Here is an 18,581-nt window from a genome sequence, read left to right on the forward strand (position 1 = left end):
TTTATCTATGATCTTTTTCTCAGGACAGGTTAGTCCAGTTGAGCTGGTAGAAGACAACCCCCTCAAATTCTACTGTTTTCTTTAACAAATAGACAAGCTTAAATGCCAGGCATATTGGGAAAATCCAATTTTCCAGGGCTAATGGTGAAAATTTGCGTAAAGTTTTTATTAGCACAACAATAGATGAAACTATACACTCCAGTGATGCTTGGCTGAAACGTGTAGGCAAATGTAAAACAATTGTCTGTCTGTTATTCTATTATCAGTGTATTGTTGTAAAGTGGAAATTCCAGTGTTCAATGGAAAATCTGGTTGAGGATGCACAGTTCCATGTCCATCTACCTTTTCCCTTGAATGGGTTGTGAAAAGACAGTTATGGAAGAACATGATCGAAAAGTAGCACCATGGACAGCTTCAAATGACTCCCCCTGCTGGTCACTTCCTTTCCAAAACAAACTTGGCCCACACCGTTCCTTCCAGGATTCTGTTTAAACTCCGTTTTGATTTCAGAGCAAATTCTCCCATGAGAAATAATAGAAATGTACTTTATACATGAACGAATGAACGAATGAATGAATGAATGAATGAATGAATGAATGAATGAATGAATGAATGAATGAATGAATGAATGAATGAAAGGTCGTTTTCATCATCCAATCTGAACCCAAACCATCACTGGTGACGACCAATCAGCTCAGCGCTGTCGGGATTGGATCATTGGAGGAATATTTTCTCCACCTTCCTCCCATCTTTAAGCAGGCAAACAATCATTTGGTTGCCGCCACCTTCCACCACCTACGCCGTCTTCGGCATCTTCCTCGGGGATGGAGAACACACGCTGCTTCGCCAACCGCTTCTCGGACTACAGCAAGGGCGCGCTGCTGCCAGACCACGGGGCCGAGACGGTGGTTCCGGCCGTTGTGGCCACGGTGGACAAGATCCTCCAAAAGGTCCCCATATCCTTGGACGACTGCGACGGCGGGCTGTACGACGGTCCAGCCGGCGTGGCGTACATGCTTTACCACGTCAGCGAGTGTCCGCTGTTCTCGGAGCGGCGCGACACGTACCTGAAGGCGGCCAAGCGCATCATTGACGTCTCAGTGCGCTATGTGGACGCCGAGCCGGACAGAAACATGCGCGCCGCATTCCTACTCGGCGGGACGGGCGTTTACGCCACGGCCGCGATGATCTACAAGTCCCTGGGTTTGGCTGACTTCGTCAAGCCACTGACGAAATTTCGCAATCTGTGGGAAGTATGCGCGCCCATTCATTTCCTGGAGTGCGGATCTGATGAGTTGTTTGTGGGCCGGGCAGGTTACCTGTGCGCCGCCCTGGTCCTCAAACAGAAGCTGGGCATTGAGGTATGAATACCTAGTTTTCTCGAAAATAAATTGACAGATAATTTCAATATAAAATGAATCGAAGAGAACACATAAAACACAACTATTGCAGTAATTTTGGCTTTGATACCTTGATGCAAAATCCTACTGTGAACGTTGGTATGTTTTCTTTGCATTTGATCTGCAATATGAAATCTGAAAATGAACTATACATAACTTGTGTTTTAAATTGCAGATTCTCAGCAAGGATCAAATCAAGTCAATCTGCCAGGCCATCATCGAGTCAGGAAAGCAGTATGCCAGGAAAAAGCGAAAGCCTTTCCCCCTCATGTACTCCTACTATGGAACAGAGTATCTCGGTAAGAACCACCCACATTTGAGTTATAGGCATGGCCATAATAATCAGTGATAAGATTAATTGTGTGATATCATTTATTAATTAACTGTGTCTTGAAGAAATTAGATTGCACCACTTGGCTGCATCTCAACTAGTTTGCGAACATTTTCAGAAAAAGTTACCATTGTATATTTGTCGTAAATAATTTGAATTTCCATTTCAACAAAGAGTTCATAACGGAGCGAGATCAACATGTGTGAAGCTAACTGTCCTTTCCTTGATTTGCATCAGATGACCAGACCTGAGCACCACAGTAACTATCACACCAACACACAATTAGTAAGCCATATTTGCATGAGGTCTAAAACAACAAATGACACACCAATGACAGCTTTTTAACCCAAAATAATGATTACGGTCCTGGCTGTGGTTATGATCCTGCTGCATGTCTTTACCAAATTGGTTTATGGATTTAACTATTCTAAAAATCTGATGGGAATTCCCAGACAGTTGCTTCCCACCGTTTTAAAAGAGCTGTGTTTTTCCCTGCATGTTTCCAATGTGAATCAGAAAGGACAAAAAAAAAAAAATCCTTTGTGGAATATTCTCACATTTTTTATTTGATACCTGCAACATGTACCAAAAGGAAACAAAAGACTGAGAAAATTGTGAAAAAATATATAGACTATAAAGAGAACTTTTTTAAACCATTTAAAAAGTGAATCTTTATTACATCTAGAAATTATTGATTATAATGAAAATAATTTATCCATCATGCCTGCTTTGTGACAAAAAGCCAGTCCTTCAGTAGTCCTTTGTTAACATGCCTGCGTGCTTCAGGTTGTGTGCGAGTGTGAACAGCATGGTATGTCCCTGCATGTGATTTTTGGTTGGGTTTCGCATGTCTTCCACTCCCCCCCCTTGCCAGGCGCAGCCCACGGCTTGTCGTCGATACTGCAGATGTTGCTGAGCTACCAGGAGCTGCTGAACGGCGCCGACAAGGACCTGGTGTGGCAGAGCGTTGATTTCCTCATGAACCAGGAGCAGAACTGCAACTGGCCCGCCGAGCTGGGCGCTATCATTGAGCGCGAGAACGAGCTTGTCCACTGGTGTCACGGAGCTCCAGGTATGTGAGCAATATCCTCCACCCCCTAATACATCTGACTGTTTCCACCTACCATAGGTGTGGCTTATCTCTTCGCCAAGGCCTACATGATCAATAAGAAGCCGCAGTATTTGGACACGTGCATACGCAGTGGCGAGCTGGTGTGGCAGAAAGGTCTTCTGAAGAAAGGACCTGGCATTTGCCACGGCGTAGCCGGCAGCGCTTACGTCTTCCTGTTGCTCTTCCGCCTCACCGGCTACTCCAAATACATCTACCGAGCTCAGAGGCAAGAATCCCATTGTGCACAACTTCAGTGACGACCAATATCAGTAGCAATCATTTGCTAAGGCATTTAATTCTCAATCCAAAAGACTTGTTGAGTTTTATTTTTTCCCTTTTTTATGCTATAATTTGCTATCCAAAATTTGGACATTGTCCTCAATGTTCCTTCTTGAGATGCAAACGAAATAATGACAGACCCAAAAAGCGGTGAATACCAATATTCTTGATCAACATTTGGTTTTCCCTCCACAAAGGTTTGCCGAATTTCTGTTCACGGAAGAGTTCAAGACGGGCTCGCACTCCGTCACCAGCGTCTGTAGTCTGTTTGAAGGCCTGTCAGGGACCGTCTGCTTCCTGGTGGACCTGCTGCAACCGGAGCAGGCTGAATTTCCGCTGTTCAGCGTCTTTGACTGAAGGTCAGGACACGTAAAATGATACTTGAAGGTGAAATCGTCTTAAAGTGGAGGAAACGAGACTGTATTTGTTTTTGAAGTGCAATAGAAACCTATTTTGTGCTATATATATATTGTACATGTGAGTGTTCAACCTTTCAGCTTTCCAGACTAAGTAGCACATTACCTGTTTCCGATTACGCTTCTAAAATGCAATTCAAGCATAGGAAGTTTTTAATGGGCGTGAATAATAATAGTTTATTTAATTAAATAATTAAATGTAGCATATGACTCAAGTATGCTACTCTCAGGAAAAAATAAAATAAATAAAAACGACAGATGTCTATTCAACCTTTCAAGGTTGTATATTAGGCTTATGCCTCAAAATGAGACAAGGAAATAAAACAGGAAGCTAATACATTTTGCAGATTGGAAAAAAAAGTCAAGCACCACACATTAGGGAGCCGATGTTCCTAAAGGCTAAATGTCTTTTTTTTTTTTAAATAAACTATAGCTTCATGATAATGCAGAAGCCAAAAAAGCAATAGGCCTAATTAGCTTAACTGGCTAGATCTTATGCTAATACCATGTTAGCTTTATTTTTGAGTTGACTAAAGACTAGCATTAATTTACAGACAAAAAATACTTTGATAAACTTGGAACAGTCAAAACAAACATGATGCCTCTTTTGCAATAATAAACCTTCTGTGAAATATAGCCAAACACATTCAAAGAACAAATGATCAAAAGTGCTGGTCTTGACCAGTCTTGATGGAAAATCTCGAGTCTGGCCAGTCCGAGACTGAAGTACGACTGATACTTTTTCCGTGACTAGACCAAGGCCCCTCAAAATGTGTTACTACACCAGCTTTGGCGGCACCTTGTGGCATCTCAGGGTGTTTCAGAACGCATAAAAGAAGCAAATAGGTGCAGTTTTTCTGTGAATCACAGACTATAGTTTAAAAAAAGAGACATTTTGAATTCAACAAAGCACCGGTGTCTTATTCTATGCTGTGATTAGCCAGTGTTAGTAAATCTAGGCTGTGTCTTCATAAAAGATTAACTTCACCGATATTGCACAGGACAAACAGACATAAAAAAACACATACATGACTTTAAAAGATTTTCTACCATCATACTATGCCAGCTGGGTGCCACACATCTTGTATTAAATAAAAATGATGTATTACATTTAAGATAAGATGAAGCTTTCTCATGGTGATGGTTTTTTTTTTTTAAAAGAATTAGTCAATGATGTGTGACTTTGACATGAACATTGTTAACCATTGCGATTAGTAAAAATTGTTTTATGGGTACTTAAAAAACGGACTTGTTCATGAATTTGTGCATTCCAATCTTCAGGTTAGAATTTTTAAAACACTTCTGATCTTTTATTAGATTGTGATTGTGAGCTGCTGGAAAGATGAACTTCAACAATACTGTACAATCTTGTTCAATATATTTGTGCATCCCTGATGACAATGTGGAGAATGCGAACCGCTCGTTTCACTTATCCAAACAAGCAAAGATGTTTAATATATAAAATGAACAACAAATTATAACTACAAACACAAAAAGAAAACGTCACAACTTTGGGGAAGGAGGCGTGGCCAATACCGAAAGTCTGCAACAGTTGCTCCCCAAAATAAGTTGACATTTTTCTTACGACAGCGTTCGTTGGCGTTGATTCTTGATAGCGAACGCGTCGTGTGTTGCGTCTGTGCCGTGTGACGCTGCAACCCACTTATATTCGACGCATTACAGCTCGCTCGACAGCGCCGTATGTGTTCCTGGTGCTCGCTGTCGGTAATTACACCTGGATTAGTGAAGACATCAGTGGCGGTGCGGATGGGCTGCGGTATGTTGCGCGGCGCTCCACACCAGGGTGCCTTCCGAACCGCCGACGCCGAGCGGACGCGCGTCCTCCGGCCTCGCCCCTCCATGGCGGTGTGAGCGAGGATGCGACTGCCCTGCTCCATCTTTTTGTCGGTGTCCCTGTTCACGGCCGAGTCCACTGCGGCGCTCTACCTGAGTTCCACGTACCACTCGGCGGGGGACGAGGTCTGGCAGAAGCTCACCTTGCTCTTCTCGCTTGTGCCGTCCATACTGGTGCAGCTGGCCCTCATCTTCTTTCACCGGGACTTGGGCAGGGACCGGCCGTTCATCTTGCTGCTGCACATCCTGCAGTTCGGACCCATCGTTAGGTCTGTGCATTGGTTTTGTTTATTTACTTCTGATTAAAACACACACAGGGACGTGCGTGTGTGTACTCGCTAAGCACGTCGGCGCACGCGTGCATGAGGTCGTTTCCATTTTCCGATGCACAGATTAGTTGCAGCCATCTGATCAATACTCCACTTATTGATATGTTCTCCATGCACTCGCAAGGTAAGAATGCCTGTGATTATGCATTTTCTCTTTTGAAGTACTGAAAGATTTGTCAGAACCATGTTGTCATCTAAACAACTGCAGTGAAATGTAAATCTATTCACTGTAAATCACAATTCACAATGCTGACACAATGTATATACTTTGAATGGTCGATTCAAACAGTGAAGTTCGTAACAGTGCCCCCTGGCTTCAGCCGCGAGGGGCAAATTGAAGTCCATCATATTCAAAGTTTGTTTTATTTGAAATGTATACATTTCATGCAGCCTTTGCGTCAACGGATCTGATCTGATCATTTCCTTTTCCCCCTCAAGTGTGCAAATACACAGTGGAAAGGGGAGGGTGGGGAGTTGCATGTTTCCTCAGCGAAGAGCATGTCTAAGAATAGCATGTGACACCGTTGGCCTCCTTATCTTCTGACAACACGAGCTGAGAGGGGAAGAAGGCAATCGTATTTTCCCTTATCTGAGCCAAAAGTTAGTTATGTAGTTTCTGCCATCTAGTGCTAAGCTTTGATGCGGCACTTGTGTTGACACGACTGTTTGGATTTTGACATAAGTGTTGGACAAGTTATTATATTTTTGAAATGGTTTATTCTATCTTTCCCAATATCGTCTGCAGTGAACTCAATTTAGACACCGAAATAATGCTGTGTTGGTTCCAAAAGAATATACCAATGTCAGAAGTGGGATTCGAACCCACGCCTCCAGGGGAGACTGCGACCTGAACGCAGCGCCTTAGACCGCTCGGCCATCCTGACATACTGGCACTGTCAAGAGGCCTGGTCATCCGTTTGCTAATCCTGCATGCGTGGGAAATTGAGATTTTATGTTGTGGCATCGGCATATACTCAGTTTATGTGTGTTGCTGTTAGTGTTGGCTCGTGAGTGAACTATTCATTCAAAATAAAGTGATTAAATAGATCACTAATAAAAATAAAAACCAATAACAGGCTCCTTTATTAGGGAAATATCATGGTCAAACGTGACAAGTGTCAAGCTCTAGTCCTCGGGGCCGCGTTCCAATAGGAACGGGTCCAAGTTACCCTCGTTAAACACACCTGCGTGAAAACTTTTAGCCACTTTTTTGTTCTGCAGTGGCTAAAACTTTTCGCGCAGGTGCACTTAACGAGGGAATCAAACGGACACTCCATTAGGTACACCGCCATTTTCAAAAACTGTCACTTTCATTTACAAAAGAAATACAATTTAAAGAATATTTAGTATTTATTTTTATTCAATTATTCGACTCTACATACATATATAGGAATAGAGCTTTAAGTCTTTTGTTGTAATATAACTGATTTTAGTATAGAAGCTGCTTTAACACTTAACAGATTTTTGTTGGTGGTGTGCCTCAATATTTTTTCCAACTCTGGTTTATTCTATTGTTCCCAATATTGTCTGTAGTGAACTCAATTTAAACACCGAAATAATCTTGTGCTGGTTCCAAAATAGTATGCTCATGTCAGAAGTGGGATTCGAACCCACGCCTCCAGGGGAGACTGCGACCTAAACACAGCGCCTTAGACCGCTCGGCCATCCTGACATGCTGATATTGTGGAGGGGCCTGGTCATCCATTGGCTAATCGTGCATGCGTGGCATGGAGAATCTTGAGATTTCATGTTGTGGCATCGGCACATACTCAGTTTATGTGTTGCTGTTAGTGTTGGCTCGTGAGTGAACTATTCATTCAAAATAAAGTGATTAAATAGATCAATAATAAAAATAAAAACCAATAACAGGCTCCTTTATTAGGGAAATATCATGGTCAAAGGTCACAAGTGTCAAGCTCTAGTCCTCGGGGCCGCGTTCCAATAGGAACGGGTCCAAGTTACCCTCGTTAAACACACCTGCGTGAAAACTTTTAGCCACTTTTTTGTTCTGCAGTGGCTAAAACTTTTCACGCAGGTGCACTTAACGAGGGAATCACACGGACACTCCATTAGGTACACTGCCATTTTAAAAAACTGTCACTTTCATTTACAAAAGAAATACAATTTAAAGAATATTTAGTATTTATTTTTATTCAATTATTCGACTCTACATACATATATAGGAATAGAACTTCACGTGTTTTGTTGTAATATAAGTGATTTTAGTGTAGAAGCTGGTTTAACAATTAACAGATTTTTGTTGGTGGTGTGCCTCAATATTTTTTCCAACTCTGGTTTATTCTATCGTTCCCAATATTGTCTGTAGTGAACTCAATTTAGACACCGAAATAATCTTGTGTTGGTTCCAAAATGTTATGCTTATGTCAGAAGTGGGATTCGAACCCACGCCTCCAGGGGAGACTGCGACCTGAACGCAGCGCCTTAGACCGCTCGGCCATCCTGACATGCTGATATTGTGGAGGGGCCTGGTCATCCATTGGCTAATCGTGCATGCGTGGCATGGAGAATCTTGAGATTTCATGTTGTGGCATCGGCACATACTCAGTTTATGTGTTGCTGTTAGTGTTGGCTCGTGAGTGAACTATTCATTCAAAATAAAGTGATTAAATAGATCACTAATAAAAATAAAAACCAATAACAGGCTCCTTTATTAGGGAAATATCATGGTCACAGGTCACAAGTGTCAAGCTCTAGTCCTCGGGGCCGCGTTCCAATAGGAACGGGTCCAAGTTACCCTCGTTAAACACACCTGCGTGAAAACTTTTAGCCACTTTTTTGTTCTGCAGTGGCTAAAACTTTTCACGCAGGTGCACTTAACGAGGGAATCAAACGGACGCTCCATTAGGTACACCGCCATTTTAAACTGTCACTTTCATTTACCAAAGAAATACAATTTAAAGAATATTTAGTATTTATTTTTATTCAATTATTCGACTCTACATACATATATAGGAATAGAACTTTAGGTCTTTTGTTGTAATATAACTGATTTTAGTATAGAAGCTGGTTTAACACTTAACAGATTTTTGTTGGTGGTGTGCCTCAATATTTTTTCCAACTCTGGTTTATTCTATCGTTCCCAATATTGTCTGTAGTGAACTCAATTTAGACACCGAAATAATCTTGTGTTGGTTCCAAAATGTTATGCTCATGTCAGAAGTGGGATTCGAACCCACGCCTCCAGGGGAGACTGCGACCTGAACGCAGCGCCTTAGACCGCTCGGCCATCCTGACATGGTGGAGGGGCCAGGTCATCCATTTCCTAATCGTGCATGCGTGGCAAATAGAGAATCTTGAGATTTCATGTTGTGGCATGGGCACTTACTCAGTTTATGTGTGTTGCTGTTAGTGTTGGCTCGTGAGTGAACGATTCATTCAAAATAAAGTGATTAAATAGATCACTAATAAAAATAAAAACCAAGAACAGGCTCCTTTATTAGAGAAATATCATGGTCAAAGGTCACAAGTGTCAAGCTCTAGTCCTCGGGGCCGCGTTCCAATCGGAACGGGTCCAAGTTACCCTCGTTAAACACACCTGCGTGAAAACTTTTAGCCACTTTTTTGTTCTGCAGTGGCTAAAACTTTTCACGCAGGTGCACTTAACGAGGGAATCACACGGACACTCCATTAGGTACACTGCCATTTTAAAAAACTGTCACTTTCATTTACAAAAGAAATACAATTTAAAGAATATTTAGTATTTACTTTTATTCAATTATTCGACTCTACATACATATATAGGAATAGAACTTTAGGTCTTTTGTTGTAATATAACTGATTTTAGTATAGAAGCTGGTTTAACACTTAACAGATTTTTGTTGGTGGTGTGCCTCAATATTTTTTCCAACTCTGGTTGATTCTATCGTTCCCAATATTGTCTGTAGTGAACTCAATTTAGACACCGAAATAATCTTGTGTTGGTTCCAAAATATTATGCTCATGTCAGAAGTGGGATTCGAACCCACGCCTCCAGGGGAGACTGCGACCTGAACGCAGCGCCTTAGACCGCTCGGCCATCCTGACATGCTGACATTGTAGTGGGGCCTGGTCATGCATTTGCTAATCGTGCATGCGTGGCAAATGGAGAATCTTGAGATTTCATGTTGTGGCATCGGCACATACTCAGTTTATGAGTTGCTGTTAGTGTTGGCTCGTGAGTGAACTATTCATTCAAAATAAAGTGATTAAATAGATCACTAATAAAAATAAAAACCAATAACAGGCTCCTTTATTAGGGAAATATCATGGTCAAACGTGACAAGTGTCAACTCTAGTCCTCGGGGCCGCGTTCCAATAGGAACGGGTCCAAGTTACCCTCGTTAAACACACCTGCGTGAAAACTTTTAGCCACTTTTTTGTTCTGCAGTGGCTAAAACTTTTCACGCAGGTGCACTTAACGAGGGAATCAAACGGACACTCCATTAGGTACACCGCCATTTTAAAAAACTGTCACTTTCAATTACAAAAGAAAAACAATTGAAAGAATATTTAGTATTTATTTTTATTCAATTATTCGACTATACATACATATATAGGAATAGAACTTTAGGTCTTTTGTTGTAATATAACTGATTTTAGTATAGAAGCTGGTTTAACACTTAACAGATTTCTGATTGGTGGTGTGCCTCAATATTTTTTCCAACTCTGGTTTATTCTATTGTTCCCAATATTGTCTGTAGTGAACTCAATTTAGACACCGAAATAATCTTGTGTTGGTTCCAAAATATTATGCTTATGTCAGAAGTAGGATTCGAACCCACGCCTCCAGGGGAGACTGCGACCTGAACGCAGCGCCTTAGACCGCTCGGCCATCCTGACATGTAGATACCATGTGAAGTACATTAGCCAAGTCACTATTCAATAGCCCACGAGTACCAGCTTTAGTCAAATGACGAGTAACTCCTAATTCATACATGCTCCAAAAAGTAAAAATTGACTTTCCTGATATAACTAACCTATCAGGAATGAACAAAGTACAGTTTATAGACTACATGTTGCAGAAATCCTCACTAAATTGCGCAAATCTGCCATGCATAGCATTTTTTACAGTATATGTACTATAATGCCCTCACATATAGGAAAGTCACAAATGACTCTGAAGCTGTCTCATGTGCAAAAGTGACTTTCAGCAACCTGTGTCGCTCAAAGGTGTTTGGAGGCCTTCTGGATCTATGGCAGCGTGGGCCGTGTGGAGGATCCCTATGTCAGCATTACCAGGAAGAAGCACATGTCCCGCCGGGGTAAGCCTGAGGAGGTGGAGCGCCAGGTGGGCCAGGCTGAGGGCAAGTTGGTGACGCACCGGGCGGCCTTTGCGCGGACCACCGTCATGCAGGCCTTCCTGGGCTCGGCCCCGCAGCTCACCCTGCAGCTCTACATCTGCGTACTGCAGCGTGGCGTGTCTGTCGGAAGAGGTGAGACGGATGAGCTGGATGAGGTTAGGGTCAGAATCGCCAGCAGATTAGTCAATGGATTAAAAAAAAAGACTGTTATATAACAGTGCCAGTGCTTCACTTCATGGTCATGGATCAAATTAAAGTTGGATCTCCAGGCATCAATGTATTTGTGTTTTTGTCCAGGCACTCTGATGGCGATCTCCTTGCTGTCCATCGTGTACGGCGCCTTACGCTGCAACATCCTGGCCATCAAGATCAAATACGACGACTACCAAGTGTCCCTGAGTCCGTCGGCCTACCTGTGCATCTTCATGTGGCGCAGCTGTGAGATCGCTAGCCGCGTGGTGGTGCTAGTTCTGTTCAGCTCGGTTCTGAAAATCTGGGTGCTTCCCGTCGTCCTGGTCAACTTCCTGGCTTTCTTCTTCTACCCGTGGATCCTCTTCTGGAGGAGCCACTCACCCTTCCCCCAGCACATCGAGAAGACTCTGACACGTGTGGGGACCGCTGTCGTGCTGTGCATGCTCACCTTCCTGTACGCCGGGATCAACGTGTTCTGCTGGTCAGCCGTGCAGGTGAAGCTCAGCGACCCGGACCTGATCAACAAGTCTCAGAACTGGTACCGCATGGTGGTGTACTACATGCTGCGCTTTGTTGAGAATGCCTTGCTGCTGCTGATCTGGTACATCTACAGGACCGACTTCTATGAGTTCATATCAGCGCCGCTACTCATGATGGAGCTCTTGGGGGTCTACGGCGCCTGCATTTTCTTCATGCTTCTCTTCTACACGTCCTGTCACCCGTGTCGTCGGCTCTTCAACCCCAGCGTAAACCGGGGCTTTGAAAACTGCCGTGGCCTCCTCTGCCTATCGTGCACCTCCGCCGAGTTGACAAATAACCCCCGCATGGAAGCCAGGCCCGGCGGCGAAGTCGCCACGCCTGCCGATTGCAACATTTCACAAGATGGGGGCTGCAGTGCTTGACTCCCAAGTGCCACATTAACGACTTTCTAGGTTTACACTTGCCTTTATTGATCTGCTCTTTCCCATTATTTTAACAGCACGTGCCTACTTATATTACATTTATTCATACAGCTGGTTATTCTGTAGCCTGCAGATAAATTACATTTCTAATGAGATTTTTGAAAAATCCCTCAATATAGATCAATCTGTTCCAACACGCTCCTAAAATAGGCCTTGCATTTTAGTTTTATCCACGAGGGGGCAGTGTTGCACCAAAAAGCAAAACACCAATCAGTGTTGCCTGTATTATATCGTGCGGGCTGTTTTCCAAGAATGTTCTGTCCATCCATTTAGAGATGATCCGGATATGGCATACAAGATGTGTGTGTGTGGGCTCTTTTCTACTTTGTCTTGACGATGAAAGCTTTATGTGCTGCTGCTGTTGTGACGTACATCACCAAACAAAAGACTTAACGTGCTTTTGTTGTCGTTTTTGCACGTTTATACAAGCACTCCAAGAGAAGCTTTTTTTTGTATTTGCATCCCAAGTCAGTCAGAGTTATGTCTCTATCTATGCAGTGTGTACCCGTATCAAGAGCGCGCTCAAACACACACACGCACACGCATGAATGGGTGCTGCACCGTCATTCCAAACTTTACGTGGCAGTGTAGTGTTGTTTTTTTACATATACATCTGAAGTGCATTCAATGGTTGAAATGCTCATTTAAAATGTCATAAATCTGTATTTATAAATGAAGTTTTATGCTTAATTCCATCAAAATTTCTTTTAGCTAAGCAACTATTGTCACAGCACTCTATTGACCTGTAGTGGACAGAAGATTTATTCCAATGATTACGGTGGCCATTTCTTATTTTTAAATCAGCGAATCGACGTAAGGGAAAATGTATAATTTAGAGCCACCTAGTGGTTAACTAATATATTGCACTAAGTACAATTTAACATGAATGTGATGATTAAATGTGGATTGGTTAATTCTAAACACATCCACATAGCTCCAGTTATGATGGTGTGCACACTTAGTTATTTATACTTCATCCTTCGAGGAGATTTTTTTTTTCATCCTAATCAGATGTTTTAACTTTTAAATTGCTAACGGTACAAATTATCATGTTTTTTTTTTTTTTTTCAAAAACACAAAATTTAACTTCCTTATAAGAAAAGGGGGCAACTTTACAATATATATTTTTTAAAATATCTATTAAATCCTGGAACAAAAGACATCTGAGTAAATATTCTTGAACACATTTCGGCCAAACAACAAGTAATAAATAAATCATTCCTTTGTGCACGTAAGTACTGCAAGGACAAGACTATTTCGGAATGGAACAAGGGGGACGTCACAATACCTGGAAACAGCTGAGGGCTTACTACAAAGCAAAAGTTCAATTTGCATTGCATAATGTCCTCAAGACGTCGGAATGATCACATATTGTAAGCCGACACGCTTGACTCATCATGGCATCCTGAAAATGATAAAATTATTCATTTCAGTCCCAGAGTGTTGGATTGTTATGATAAATACTGGAGGTTAGCTAGCAAAGAGGATCGTCACGGTCCCGACGAGGTTTTTCTGCCATTATATAGCGACGGCAAAGACGCTGACCACGCAATACATGGTGCGGTTCTCCCATCGGACTGTGCAGCTTCCTGAAAAACATGTTCAAAAGACAGTTTGACTTTTTAACCATATTTTGTAAAACAGCGAATATAAAGACATACACAAGTCTTATAAAGAGGGCAAAAAAAAAAAAATGATGGCTGGGGCACCTGTATGTAAGTCAAGGCACCACTGTATTAACAATCCAAGGTGATAAATGATCTCTCACCATCCGTGGTGTTGTCCCAGTAGCACGAATTTGCAGTGTGCAGACCAGCGCCGCTCTTCTGCATGACAGTGCAGTTAACTGCCCCCACCCAGAAAAAAAGACAAAAGTCACTTGGGACGCTGACCCACTAAAACACATCCCATACATCACACATTGCTGGCCAAGTCACCTATGTACTTGAATGGGCGTCCTTGTTTGACCAGGTGAGTTAGAGAGTGCTCCACAATGCTGGCGCTCCACTGGTTCACTTTACTTTGACTGTAGTCCATCCCGCCAATGACTCCCTCGATGCACTGTGACATCAACGCACAAAACTGTTGTGTTACCATCATCAATAGCAAGATTGCCTGTAATACTGAGATGTGTATTCCCACTCACTTACCTCTTTAATGTTATTAGTGACTTCATCAGCATTAAAGGCCACCTATGTGAAAAGTCAGTGGAATCATTTAGTTTGAAATTAAATTAGAACTACACAGGATCCAACATTCAAATGTAATTATTGGTTTAATTAGATTTTACAATTATTTCAAGTTAACAGTGCAGAAATGCACGAACAAATTGATTTCGATTCTGTTCATGGATGTTCGAAAACAAGCAAAATAATATCCAGGGTAAAAGCAGATGTTTTTAAATGTCTTCTTTTGATTCAACACCAAGATTAAGTCTTTCTTGGAGGACCTCAGAAAACAAACGGAATTCCCTTCTTTCCTTGCCCCACCCACCCTACTAATGCAACCGACGCAGCTCTTATAGCTGACCGATCAGCGGCAAATCCCTGCCAGCTACGACTTCCATCACAACGCCGGGCGTCATAATAAGACGGGTATAATTAACATACAGTTTATACCTCGTCGCCATTATTAAACTCCTCCATTTGTACGGTGTCTTCTCGCCGTTGTCTCGCCGTGGAGGCAGTGTTTCTGTTTTGCGCATGCGTCAACCAACGAGCGCAGAAAAGACAACCATTTAGTCAATTACTCACTGCTATGGCGCCCCGTAGTGGCCGCATGCAGACACTACTTCGCTGACTTTCATTGAGAAAATAACTTGGATGAGAACATGAAAAACATACCTGATGACGACCAGAGGTGGCTAGTTCTCTCTCTCTTTGAAAAATATAAAAAGTTACACACAACACTGGCATGTAGTTTTTTCTTTATGTGACTTTTATGCTATCAATGCAACTTGTTACCATAGCGCTGCTAACATTGTGGAGTGTGAACTGAGTGCAAGAGATTAATTAATAAATATATGAATAGAAAAAAAATATTCATTCGTTCTTCATCATCATCATCTGAACCGCTAATCGTCACGAGGGTCCCAGCAGTCTACCGTGCATGTTTTAGGAATATGGGAGAATACCTGGAGTCACCCCACGCAGGCCAGAGCCGGAATCAAACCCACCACAACCTCTGTACTGTGAGGCATACATATATTAATCATAAACAATATTAGTGTTATATAGTAGTATTGTTTTATTAATATTATTATTATTGTTATTGCATAGAAACACATACACACGCGCACGCACGCACGTACAGGCACACATGCGCAATCATGCAATCACACGCGCAAACAAGCACACGCACGCAGAAACAGATACGTGCACGCACGCGCGCACATGCATACACGTACGCGCACACACACACGCGCACACACACACACACACACACACACACACACGTAGTTTCACCACGCCCCCTCACTAGAACCACCCTGCCAGTGAACGTGTACTCTCGCAGTGCGCGCCGAGAAGACAAAACCCCCCACACTGTCAGCGACACCGGGACGATTCGAATCGTCCCCCGGCCCACGAAGGTTTCCTGCCGGCTTCTCTCTCCAACCCCTGGCCGTCCCTTTCAGGTAAGACGAGTGTCTCCCGACGGGTCAAATGACGCGCTGCTGTTTTGTCACTGACATATGGCAGCTGCTTTCTACTTGTTCCTCTCGTGTGTGTGCGTGTGTTGGAGGGGGGGTGGGGGGGTAAAAAGGTGAGTGGGCGAGAGGAGTGGCGCGATCACGACCGCGGAGGCACAGCCAGTCACCGGTGGGACCGCGGAAAGTTCGGGGGCTTTGCACAGGTGCAATGCAGCAAAGAGACCATTTTCTCGCCACGGTTGTTGCTGCGACTGCTGCTGCTGCTGCTGTGGATGATTCTGTTCTAGTATCAACTCTTTGCACCGCCACTTAAATCCATTTCGGCTTGTTGTAAACCTGAAGCACATTCTGAACACCCAGAAGCTTCATGTGTTCAACCAGAAGACTGTTGAATGCAAGTGGATGAAGAGTTGCAGTGATGTCATTAGTTGCGTGCGTGACTGTGAGATGCTTCTATGGACAATGGATAATATTTCCCTTTTGTTTACATTCGATTTGTAATGATGACAATAATTGTGTTTGTATTTAGCTGTAATCATTGACAAATAAATACAAACACAATCACAATTTAAACAAATTAAAAATAAAATATCACAAAATGTATAAGGTAAAAAAAATACATTTTAAAATTGAAATACTCCAATATATATTTTGTAATATTCAGTTTTTGTTTAAATTCAATTTGTAATGATTACAATAATTCTGTTTGTATTCATTTGTAAATCATTAAAAAATTCAGAATTATTATCTATGTGAAGGCAACATTGTTTGTCCCCAAAATTATTTTCCAACTAGTGACGGTGGTGTTGAGTTCATTAAGAAATAACGACGGTATTGTTAAATCAATAATAATATTATTTGATTTTTGGTAAGCAAATGTTATACAGTATGCTAAGTAATTTTGAATTTTTTAAAAAAAATAATTAAATTTATATTTTTTTTCTTGAAAGACTGCATGTGGAGAATTGTCTCTCCCCGTGCTTCTTCTCTCGAGTAACGCCTGACAATAAATATACAAATGTATACATTCCTTGGCAGGCTGTTTTATGCCGAGCAGGGACCGCGATCGAATAATATAATGCTGTATAACGATGAAGAGAACTGTATGTGGAGCACGTGCATACCAAGGGAATGAAAGGAGTGGAAACGGAGGAGAAAAGCCTGCAGGGGACTCCCTATGGATGTGGGGGTTAGCTCAGGGTCAGTGCAACATCACGATGGCTGGCATGTCCGTCAAATTCTCGCGCACACAACCGTACATGCGCGTGCGCGCGCGCTACAGGGGGATGCTGCTGCATCCATCACGTCTGCTGGTGTCGTATAGTGCGGGGTTTCCCTCCCTCCCACACACCGGTGCCTCCCCGCTCGCTTGGTATGCAGCCCGAAGCGTCCTGCAGCCTCAGCCAGACACCGTGTCCCCCCTCCCCTCTTCATCGAGACCGTGAATGAACGCAGGCAGCCCCGCGACGGGTATGATCAATGCATGGTTTGATCATTTGCTCTGTTTTTTTTTTTTTTTTTCTAAGCGCGTTGAGTTTGATCAATGGTCTTAAAATCCAGGTATGGATTGCACGAGCAGTAGAGTAATTTCGAGGCTCCGGCATTTGCCGCCTAAATTGCAGAAAAATGGAAAAGAGGATGTTGAGTTTTAACATATAAGGCTGATTTCTCCTGTTCTTTCTGTTTGTTGCTTTTAAGATTGCAGATACAGAGCATTTGTTGCAGTACCTCCAGAAATTGTGTGTGGGGGGCAGTGTTGTGAGTTAAAGCGAATCATTTACAGAATGAAAAAAATCTCATTTTCGTTCCAAAAAGTTGCCGTTTTTGAAAATTTAAGTTAATCGATGGCATATGAATGTATCCATGGCAAAGTAGATGAACAAATGGCTCAAATTTTTTTTTAATGGCCTCTTGTTGCTAGGTAGAATTGGTGATTATGATTTGATTTATGGAACTTTTCAGATTCCCAGAACACATTTTAGCCTCCTGGGATTACAACTCTACTTGTAACCCTATTCTGTAGATGTAATTTGAGTTTGGTCTTGGCTTTTTGCGCAAAAGCATGATTTTATTTACCTAACATTACTACTTTTTTCTTGTAACATTGTCATTGCACATTTCTAGAGAAAAAGCTGCCATTTTTTTTTCCATAAGACTGCGTCTTTGTCCTTTTAATAACGACCTAAGAATCTAGAAAAACAAAATTAACTTTCTTGTCATATTATCAAATCTTTTCTGGAAGAAATATCACCATTGACAGGAGCTTTTCTGTTAATCTCGTTGGCGTCTGACATGATTGGCTTTATGAAAAATACACTGAATGACTGGCGCCATGTAATAAAGCTGAATTGAAAAGGTCGAGTGCCTTAATGTAGAAATTAGATGGATGATCAAGAGTGTAGGCGTCCGCCAAGGTCAGTCTGAGTAAAAAAAGAAATCTCAACGTATTGGTTGCTATGACGATATAAACTGTTTAGTGGAGAGAGATAGGACTCGAGTGGAGCACCTCTCAACCTCTTTGCAAAAGAACACAACACCAATATGCACAGCCATTTACTGTACATGTTATCACTTTTGCTACATTTATTATTGATGACTAATCAATACGACACTTTTAAAAGCGGCACTTTGTTCCAGTTATCACATCTGCAAGCAGTTAACTAGACAGATTACCAACATTTCCCCTCCCACTACACGACTATTATGATTATTAACATTATCTTTGTTTCATGTGGTCCATCCATCTACTATATTATTT

The 18,581-nt window shown here is 42.2% G+C and overlaps 3 protein-coding genes and 6 non-coding genes across 9 annotated transcripts; 2 read left to right on the forward strand and 7 right to left on the reverse strand.

The window, feature by feature from the left end:
- Window positions 1-74: 74 nt before the first annotated feature.
- LOC125973765 (lanC-like protein 3) lies at window positions 75-3,951 on the forward strand. The gene is made up of 5 exons (XM_049728231.2): window positions 75-1,361; window positions 1,576-1,699; window positions 2,606-2,803; window positions 2,861-3,068; window positions 3,319-3,951. Exons 1-5 carry the CDS (start codon window positions 825-827, stop codon window positions 3,476-3,478), a joined length of 1,227 nt encoding a protein of 408 aa, XP_049584188.1. The 5' UTR covers window positions 75-824; the 3' UTR covers window positions 3,479-3,951.
- A 1,152-nt stretch (window positions 3,952-5,103) lies between these two features.
- Window positions 5,104-12,864, forward strand: xk (X-linked Kx blood group (McLeod syndrome)). The gene is made up of 3 exons (XM_049728245.2): window positions 5,104-5,660; window positions 10,890-11,152; window positions 11,318-12,864. The coding sequence occupies exons 1-3, from the start codon at window positions 5,416-5,418 to the stop codon at window positions 12,112-12,114; spliced, it is 1,305 nt and encodes a 434-aa protein (XP_049584202.1). The 5' UTR covers window positions 5,104-5,415; the 3' UTR covers window positions 12,115-12,864.
- trnal-cag (transfer RNA leucine (anticodon CAG)) lies at window positions 6,522-6,604 on the reverse strand. The gene has a single exon. It is a non-coding gene; the product is annotated as a tRNA-Leu (tRNA).
- On the reverse strand, window positions 7,310-7,392 carry trnal-uag (transfer RNA leucine (anticodon UAG)). Its single transcript has one exon. It is a non-coding gene; the product is annotated as a tRNA-Leu (tRNA).
- On the reverse strand, window positions 8,103-8,185 carry trnal-cag (transfer RNA leucine (anticodon CAG)). The gene has a single exon. It is a non-coding gene; the product is annotated as a tRNA-Leu (tRNA).
- On the reverse strand, window positions 8,893-8,975 carry trnal-cag (transfer RNA leucine (anticodon CAG)). The gene has a single exon. It is a non-coding gene; the product is annotated as a tRNA-Leu (tRNA).
- On the reverse strand, window positions 9,682-9,764 carry trnal-cag (transfer RNA leucine (anticodon CAG)). The gene has a single exon. It is a non-coding gene; the product is annotated as a tRNA-Leu (tRNA).
- Window positions 10,477-10,559, reverse strand: trnal-cag (transfer RNA leucine (anticodon CAG)). Its single transcript has one exon. It is a non-coding gene; the product is annotated as a tRNA-Leu (tRNA).
- A 432-nt stretch (window positions 12,865-13,296) lies between the features above and the next one.
- dynlt3 (dynein light chain Tctex-type 3) lies at window positions 13,297-14,928 on the reverse strand. The gene is made up of 5 exons (XM_049728246.2): window positions 14,793-14,928; window positions 14,325-14,366; window positions 14,112-14,235; window positions 13,943-14,020; window positions 13,297-13,763 (listed from the first exon to the last, which is right to left on the reverse strand). Exons 1-5 carry the CDS (start codon window positions 14,817-14,819, stop codon window positions 13,693-13,695), a joined length of 342 nt encoding a protein of 113 aa, XP_049584203.1. The 5' UTR covers window positions 14,820-14,928; the 3' UTR covers window positions 13,297-13,692.
- Between the last annotated feature and the right edge of the window lie 3,653 nt (window positions 14,929-18,581).

The sequence above is a fragment of the Syngnathus scovelli genome, chromosome 8, assembly GCF_024217435.2.
Source record: "Syngnathus scovelli strain Florida chromosome 8, RoL_Ssco_1.2, whole genome shotgun sequence".
Classification (NCBI taxonomy): Eukaryota; Metazoa; Chordata; class Actinopteri; order Syngnathiformes; family Syngnathidae; genus Syngnathus; species Syngnathus scovelli.